General features: G+C 35.2%; 1 protein-coding gene across 1 annotated transcript in view; it reads right to left on the reverse strand.

Annotated features, from left to right (window-relative positions):
- Window positions 1-9,004, reverse strand: part of asap3 (ArfGAP with SH3 domain, ankyrin repeat and PH domain 3) — a 39,472-nt gene extending 30,468 nt beyond the window's left edge. The window contains exons 1-2 of the mRNA XM_028438258.1: window positions 8,709-9,004; window positions 2,283-2,355 (exon numbers count right to left, since the gene is read on the reverse strand). Of these exons, the coding sequence (XP_028294059.1) occupies window positions 2,283-2,355; window positions 8,709-8,834 (199 nt within the window). The 5' untranslated portion in view covers window positions 8,835-9,004. The remainder of the gene's footprint in view (window positions 1-2,282; window positions 2,356-8,708) is intronic.
- Window positions 9,005-9,674: the final 670 nt, after the last annotated feature.

The following is a 9,674-nucleotide window of genomic DNA, read 5'->3' on the forward strand; positions in this document are numbered from 1 at the left end:
TTCATTTATTTGTAATTATGTCATTTTTTGTCCCCCATACAAAAGAAGCTCTGCTTGTATTTTCAATCACAGGATAACATGACAACTACTCGAAACTTTACACGTGGCGCAGGATTTTTTAACAGGATCATCGACAGAATCTGACATATTTGTCCATTTGTTACACTTTTAAGACATTCAGTCACTAGTTTCCTGGTGAAGAATAGTGCGTAAATGTGTGACATCCTCCCAAATTGTCATTTTGGGGCCCAATTTTAAATAAAGAGAAAATTTTTTCCATCTATTTTCTACGATCACGGAAAATCGGAGACCCCTATGAAGTCACTTTCTAAAACACATCTAAACTAGTCCTTTGAATACAAAACCATACTTTTGTCTGAAAAAAGCACAAATTTAATTAAACTAATATGAGGCAATTGTTTGGGTTGAGGGAGTTCAACTATTATTCCTGTGATGTCACAATCTCTGAAGTTTCATCATAACATAAAACTCAAACCTACGGAAGCGGATTAGGGCCAATTTTGATGGAGAAAATAATTTTGGGCAAATCAAGAATAAAGTCGAAATGTCGAGATTAAAGCTGAAATTTCGAGAATAAGGTCAAAATACAATATCATGATGAAAGTCAAATCTACGGAAGTGGATTAGGGTCAATTCACCATTTACGACTTACTATCTACATATATATATTAGGAATGTCATGGTATTGACGATACCGCGGCATTACAATTGCCTCGATATCATCGTGGTTATTAAGAGTGTGACGATATCTCGATACGGCGATATATCACAATATTTTTTCGCACAATCGATTATCGATATGCTCGCGCTAAGTTTCGATTTATTTTTCATTTTTTAATTTTCTGCTTTTTCACTAAAATGTGCAGGTAGGTCTTCACAGAAATGTTGTCACTGTTTGTTGAAGGAACCAATATTTTGTTTACTGCAATATTGCACAATAATGGTGTCACTGGTAAGAAAGACCCTATTTGTTGTTTACATAAAGCACTATTACAGATACTTATTCGTTTACATTGGTATGTTGACACTTATTTACAGAAATGTTGCACTAAAATTATGTCAGTGTTCATAGGACACTTTTTCAATTTATTGTCTTTCAGATATATGAAATAAAGTGTATTTTTTCACTTAATCTTTTTTTGTTGTTATGTCATAGATTATCGTAGATTGATTTCTGACCAATATATCGATAATCACAGTATCGACATATCGTGAGCTTTGTATCGTGTATCGTGAGGTACCCTGAGGTTCCCACCCCTCGTAGTTATGTCACATTATAAAATAATGAGCTGTTGCGCTTAAAATTAAGTTTTTGGGTTGGCTGTAGCGGACATTTTCACAGTAAACTACAAGTACCATAATGCATTGCGGCGGCGTCATAGGTTACAGGCGGTTGAGCCAATGGTCAGAGGGGAAAGGAAACATGGTGGATGGTGGCAGTCCACAGAGCAACGTAGAAACAAAGGAGTTTGATGAAAAGGTGGTAAACACGTGTACCGCAAGCAAAGGTACCGCGTGCTACTCGTCCGGAAACACGAGCAACATGAGCAGACACTTAACAGACCGGCATCTGGACAACTTTAAGGATTGTGTGAAAACAAACAATCCAGTCAAGTGAATTGGCCCTCGTCTGCTTCCGTAGATTGGACGGTAATAGCAAACCTTTGACTTTTATTACAATATTGTATTTTGAGTTCATTTTTGAAATTTCGACTATAAACTTCAAAATCACATTTCAACTTCATTCTCAAAATTTCGACTTTATTCTCATTTTTTAAACTTTAATCTTGAAATTTCTACATTATCTTTCAACTTGATTCTCAAAATTCCAACTTTAATCTTGACATTTCGACTTTATTCTCATTTTTTTACATTAATCTTAACATTTCTACATTACACTTCAAATTCCTTCTCGAAATTCGAATTTTTTTTCTCTCGAAATTTCGACTTTATTCTTGATTTGCACCAAATTATTTTCTCCATCAAAATTTGCCCCAATCCGCTTCCATACAAACCAAATCCAAACAAAAAAAGGAAGGAGGTTCAACATGCATAAACTGAGAACTCACAGGGAACTGCTGATCAGCTGTCATACTTGTTCAGTGTTTTGGCATTCTCTTGCCTCTACTTCTAGAATAAGAACTTGTGGGGAAGTTTTCAGAGTATCAGGGAGAGTTAAGACATCAAAGACAACATTTATGGAGTGAAAAGTGACGTCTGCGTATTAAGAGTTTTGTACTTTGTATCACAATATTACTTACAGAGTCCAGATGTGTGTATCGCTTTGATGATCTTTTTCATCTTCTGCAACGTTGTGTGGTCCAGCTCCAGAGACTGCATCAAAAAACAAAAGAGGGAAACAAGCACGTTAAAAAAAAAAAACAAGATTAAAACACGTTTTTACATATTTGTCCTGGTTTTTAGTTTGACTAAAACAGTCGGTACGAGCAGTTCCACGTCTCACTTTTCAGGTTGAAACACCACAATGTTGGACAGACATGGTGCTAGAACACATAAACACACAGACACAGACACAGACAGACGACATGGTTTGAAGTCATCTACTGTTTCCACACACACAGGCCACTTGTTCCACACAGCTACACTTGTGACTTGTGTTCCTCCACCTACTTGCCACTAGAAATAGCTCGACTTTAGAGAGACCGAGCCTTGTTACTTGGTAGTGTTTACACTCCCCAGTCCCTCCTGGGTAGCTCCACTCCCAGTAAGCACTGGCCCATTAATTAAAGGGCGGTAGTATGGGTGTTGTGTAAAGTGGAGTTACATTCAGTGAATGAGAAAGTAATTCTAGGGTTTAAGAGGATGTGGGAGGTGATTACTGAGGCCCCTTAACTAAAAGAAACTGATAAAATATAAGAGGCAGGTTGCTTTGTTTTATAAGTTGAAATTATATGATATTAACTACACCACTCAAAGAAAATTGGCATTGTATATTGGCAAAATTTTCATTAGGGACATATTTGGGGAAATATATATACATACTTTATAATACACTTGGTAAAGTTAGACATTAATCAACTTGTTTTACGGTGAAAAATATCAATAAAATGTCTGATATTGTCCCAAAAAAACGTCAGTGAGGGTTTGTTAACGTGGTTTTTTTTCATTTTCTTGATATATTTAATATATAAGTGCTTAACAGGAGATTCGAATACATAATTTTGTTCCGTATATGTTCACATGAGCACAAATGACAATTAAAAATCCTTAACTGTGCCATATGGGCAAAATTTTCCATTCGGGGCACATTTGGGAGAAAATATGTCCTCCTGATCCGATATTTTTTTTAAACATACTGTTTTCAGGAAAACTTTTACCCACTGAAACATCAATTTTGTATCATTTAATAGAGCAGATCAATCTTAGCTTTCTAGTTCTGCTGCTAGGTTTTTTTTTTTTTGTACTGTAGGTTTGGTTGACAATTTTCAGCACTTTTCCTTTTCCTTTCCACTCCGTTACCATCAACCGTATCCATGGAAACCCCAGAACAACTTTTTTGATGTCAATTTTAAAAAGGCAATGAAGGACATTAGGTATTAGAACAGAAACCATAGAGATGTTCCTCTGTGTGTGATGGCTGTGACCAACTTTCATGTTTTCCACTCCACTCCGTTACCACAAAAAAAAAAAGGTAACATCATCATCATTCAACCCCATGTTAAAGAAACATTAGGAAGAATTCAGCACTGCTGCTATGCTGCTAATACAGCACAGCTAACATGGAATATTAATTAAGTGAGCTACTGCAACCTTCAAATTCCATGGTTTTCAACGTCACAAATGTTCCCCAAATGACAATTTCACCCATATTCCTACAGCTAGCAAGTTATTATTTACCCTTAAAGTTCATGTGTGAGAACCATGCAGGAATAATGGACAAACGCAGAGATCAAACCTCAAATAAATAGCTTTTTTTTTGGTTGTTTATATTTTACAGTCTGTAAAATCATGCAAATGTGGAAAACATAATAGTTGGTCACAGCCATCACACACTGAGGAACATCTCTATGGTTTCTGTTTTAATACCTAATGTCCTTCATTGCCTTTTTAAAACTTGATCTCTAGAAGTTGTTCCCTGGTTTCCATGGATACGGTTGATGATAACGGAGTGGAAAGGATAAAGAAAAAGTGCTGAAATTCATCAATCTAACCTGCATTAGAAAAAAAAACTAGCAGAACTAGAAAGCTTAGATTTTTCTGCTTTATTAAGCAATTTGCACTTAATATTTTAGTGGGTTACAAAAATAAACTGTACACAAATCACACAAATTGGTGTTTTGTGTGATTTTTCAAAATAGAAACTTTTTTTTCGTAAGTCTACAAGAATACATAAAGGCATACAAAAAATAACGCTTATGTTTTTTTTCTGTCTCATAAGGTGCCAAAATACACAACAATGAAACTTAACGTTTTTATTTGATATTTCAAAAAAAAATAAATAAATAAATAAAAATTGTACAAATAACACTGCCAACTTTAACTGCTATTTTATGTGATTTCTCAAACAAACCACAAAATAAGGGTGGACACATGTTGGGCTTGGTGAGTAGGATTACACAGTCCATATTTGTCCATGTGGGATTAAAGTCCATCAGGAACATCTTGGTTCTTATAGCAGAAAAAGAAGCTGACCTACGTGTTCTGGACTGAGATTGCGTCACTGTGCTGTCGTAATATCTCCAGCAAATGTAAAAGTAAGTATCAAACAAACATAAACATCACAGACTAAAACCTTCATTTAAAGTTTCACCATAAAACGAGTTGTCAAATGTCTAACGTAGCTTTATCATGTGTAGCAAAAGGCTGGAAATCTAATCTATTCTTGTGTGAATTCACATGCAAACCTTCCAACCTAAAAGAAAATCCCTGAATTTTGCAACCCTAGTCGGTTACCAAAACCATCTGAGTTCATGCCACAAAATATGAGAACTGATGTTTTTTGATGAATATGGAGAGAAAGAAGGCTCCCCTACATGTACACTCTATTTAAGAAGACGCTGCCTGTTGCATTGTTGTGAATTAAAGTGAATCGCAGCATGGTTACACTGTAAATCTTCCCGTAATTAATAGTACAACACAGTTAAAGGTTGAGCTCCGCGTTAATCACATACAATTCATCATAAAAGGAAACCCTGTTTTTACTGCGTCTACATCTTTATCGTTCCCTGTAATCAGAGGGAATAAGTAACAAGCAGCTAAGTGTGTAAGTTAGTAAATAGCGTCTGTGTCTCAGCACTAAACCACACACATGCCCACACATCTCCCAACTTATTAATCAAGCCCATTCTCACCAGGCAGACTAAACACAACCACCATGTGTAGAAAGAGATTATTGCGCTTGCATCTGTGTGTGTGCCTGTCTGTCTGTCTGTCTGTGTGTCTGTCTGTCTGTGTGTGCACATGTGTAGGATTCCAGCCTCATGTCCCGACCCTGAAAAGCAATTCCAGCAATGTCTCTTCCTGTGTCACGACTGAGGACACGATCTGAAGACGAATGTGTCACACAGCTGTCTGAAACATACCCGTCTTTGTTGTGCTCTTTGTCCGACTACAACATTTTACTCAGAATACGAAGAAAAATAAAAACTACAGAGCATCACAATGGAATTCATCTGCGATAACACACATTTTAAATAATCTCATTTTTTTTAAATGCGTAGAAAGAAACAGTATTTAGTGCCTCCTGAATAGATTTATTTCTATAGTTTTTTTATCATTTATGGTGTAGAACCAACATTGACTCTTGTATTTTCAGATCATGTTCTAATCAATCAATATCATCAATTTGTGTGTTTTTTGTGTATTTTGTTGCCTGTTGTTTTTATTTTTCAGTATATTTTTCACTTATTTTGTGTGTTTTTGTTGTCGTTTTTGTGCGTTTGTTGGTAGTATTTAAATTATTCTCTCTCAGTGTGTGTGTGTTTTTGGTGTTTTGTATGTTTTTCAGTTGTGGTGATGTATTTTTTGTTTAAATATTTAGTTTTTAGTACTCTTTTTCATATTTTTGTTGTTGTTTGGTGTATTTTTCTGAAATGTGTGTGTTTTGGAGTCATTTTGTGTGTTTTTGGAGCCTTTTTGTGTTTATTTACAGTTATTTTGTCGGTTCTTGTTGCAATTTCGTGTGTTTCTGCAATCATTTTGTATATTTTTGTGCATTTCTGTTGTCGTTTTGTGTACTTTTTTACTGGCTCGGGTGCGCGCTCATCTGTGTTGCACACGTGACTATGACGTGACTACAGTGTGCAGCGATTGGCTGTAGTGCATTACGTGTCTGTTTTTCTCTCATTTAGTGCGTCTTTGTTGTTGTTTTGTGTGTTGCTGGTAATAGTAAGTAATTTTCTCTCTTTTTGGTTGTTTCATATGTTGTTTTGTGTGATTTTTTTATGTATTTTGTAGTGATTGTGTGTATTTTTCACTCATAGTGTGTGTGTTTGGTGTCATTTGGTTGTTTAAGTCGTTTTGTGTGATATTTGTGTATTTTGTAGTGATTGCGTGTATTTTTCTCTCATTTAGTGCGTCTTTGTTGTCTTTTTGTGTGTTACTGGTCATAGTAAGTATTTTGTCATTTTGTGTATTTTGTTGTTGTTTGTCAGTTCTTTTTATCATTCAGTTAATTTTTATTTTATTTTGTGTGTATTTTGCTGGTATAAATATTTAGTATTATCATTTTTAACTAAAGATAAACACTATAAAACCTCATTTTTAATGCTTTCATTTGTTAATTTCCCCCTCTCTGTCTTTCGCAAGTACCCCCAGGGCCTGTAGTGCCACCGCGTACCCCCAGTTGAGAAACACTGCTTTACACAGAGGAAGAAAACAGAAGGAGATACAGAAACTATTTGTCGATCTACGTAAGACAGACAAGCGAGGGCAGGTTTGTCTGCACACTTTATTTGTTTTATGGCAAAGTTCACGGAAGCTTTCAAACACATGCAAAAAAGGTTGCAAACAAACCTTTGGCAGAAGTATTACATCTGCAATCAAAGAGAGAATTTCCCGTTCATGTTTTGCAAACACTGATAAACTCATTACAAGGGCAACCCTGATTCATGAGAACCGTGTTAATGCTCAACACCTCAAACAACACTTGAATCTGAGTTTTCTGTGGTCACAGCCCCCGTGGGACTAAAAAACAAGGTTGGAAAAGTATAAATGTAACATTATCTCATACTCTATTTACTTGACATTGATATCAGATATCGGTCAAATATCAGCAAATATTTGATTAAATTGATTTATTGATGTAATAATTCAGGGTCTTCTGGTGTATTTATTTTCATTTCATGCAATTGTAGAATATAATTCTGTTTAAGGTTTGTAACTTGTTGGTTAATAATACATGGGTCAGTTTTTCTCATACGTTCTGTTATTGACTATTGACTAAAAGTGTCTAAGATTCACACCGACATCGCATCGTATCAATATTGGCATCGGTTAATGAGCAAGGCGGCAATATTGGTATTGTATCGGATGTGAAAAACACCCATATTTCTCTGCCATAAGTAACAGTAGCAGCGTTTCCATTAGCCTAAATGCTCAAAATCTAAATATTGCAATAAAAACTGGTAACAGAAACACGTGAATTTTGAAGAAAAAAAAACACTCAAATATCGCGAAAAAGTTTTTACGCTTTCATGAGGAGATTTTTCAGACGAGTTTGGAGGATTTTTATTTATCGTTTGAGAAATCTCGAGTACTGTTAGCAAAACGAACACTATAGCTTCTCTGTGGGAGAAATGGGACGTGCATCAAGAGATCTAAATATAATGGGGTGGGAAAAGATACATATTATTTATGATAATTCGCAATGTTTCTTTTGTGTGATTATATATATATATATTTTTTAAAATCACTAGAATTAAAGTTTTGCTGATTAAAATTTGGATGTTTGTGACAGTCTGGCAAAACTTAGCAGTACAACACAGATGGACATGGTTACCAGTTGATCCCCAACATCAACTGGTTAGTTAATGTTAGGGATCAACAACATGTTTACATTTAACATTTACATTTGACATTCATATTTACATTTGACATTCATATTTAGATTTAGCATTTAGATTTAACATTCAACATTTATATTTAGATTTAACATTTACATTTCACATTTATATTCAGATTTAGATTTTGCATTTAAATTTAACATTTAGATTTAGAATTAACATTCAGATTTAACATAAAGATTTAGCATTTAGATTTAGCAGTTAGATTTAACATTTAGATTTAGATTTAACATTTAGATTTAGATTTAGCATTTAGATTTTGCATTTAAATTTAACATTTAGATTTAGAATTAACATTTCGATTTAGCATTTAGATTTAACAATGACATATTGTTACGAGAAAAGAAAAATCATAAATCTCACAAATATTGCTGTAAATCTGGTCAACAATTACACTAAAAATAAATAAATAAAAAAACTCATGTTTTTTAGTTTGTTACGAAATGTTGCGCAAAGTTGCTGTTTTATTTATTTTAGCATATGTAACTTTACAATCGACAGCCCATAACAAACATGTCGCCTGGTTGTAAGAAAAGGGTCCAAGTCTCCATGAAAACCTGAATAAAAACACCTGAGTGAGTGAGAGGTTGTTCTTCTTCTTCCTGGTGAAGAAACCGTGTCCGTGAAGGACTTCACGGTGACTTTAAAGCGGGTCAAACTCACCTCCTCCACGGCTGACACTGTGTTTCGACAGTCGCTCATCTTGGACTGGAAGTTCGCGGACCCTGGAGAGGACAGATCCTCGTTGGCCAGGACCACGAAGTCCGAAATACTGATTCGCTCCGGCATGTTTAGTTTTTATTTATTTTTTTAGAGAGAAGTCGGTCGGTCGGTCACAGAGAAAAGTCCAGTCCCATCGGTGTGAGGACAAGCAGGACGGTGTCCTGTCTACAAAGCCTTCCAGTTCTTCTCTAAAGTGTCCTGGAAACGCCTTCACTTCTGGACTCTCTCTCTCTCTCTCTCTAGGGAGGGAGGGAGGGAGGGGCAAGGCTTAGCATCACGTGGTAATGTTTGTGTGAGCGCGCGCTTGTGTGTCTCCTTTCATTATTACTTTTTTCATTTAAATGCTAAACTCCAAGGACTCCGTCGTGTGGTCGCCATGGTTTTTACAGAAAGGCTCACATTCATTCATTCATTCATTCACTGAGAAAAAAAAAACCCAGGAAGAGGAATTTCAATGGATGAGGATGATGAGGTCATGGGTTTTTATCCCAGGAGTATCAAACCCTGGGATAGAGTTACACACCATGCAATAAATACCAATGCAACATACCTGTATACACATGATATTTCTTTCTTCCACAGTCTGAATACGAGTTATGTTGAGTTATCCACTCATGTATCATGCATATTTTTGTGGCTTTTTCGACAATTTTATTTCTTTGCATGCATGCTTAGTTTATATTATTATAACTATAGGGCATATGTTTAAATAAACAGCAACTTCTTGCAACATTTAAGCAACAAACCACAATTAAAAAAAACATACGTGATTTTTATTTTTAATTTTTTTGTTAATGTTACTTTTGACCAGATTTACAGCAATATTTGTGAAATTTGTGATGTTCATCACGTAAAAACATGTCAATGTTAAATCTAAATGTTAAAATGAAATCTAAATGTTATATA

The sequence above is a fragment of the Gouania willdenowi genome, chromosome 22 (assembly GCF_900634775.1).
Source record: "Gouania willdenowi chromosome 22, fGouWil2.1, whole genome shotgun sequence".
Taxonomy (NCBI): Eukaryota; Metazoa; Chordata; class Actinopteri; order Blenniiformes; family Gobiesocidae; genus Gouania; species Gouania willdenowi.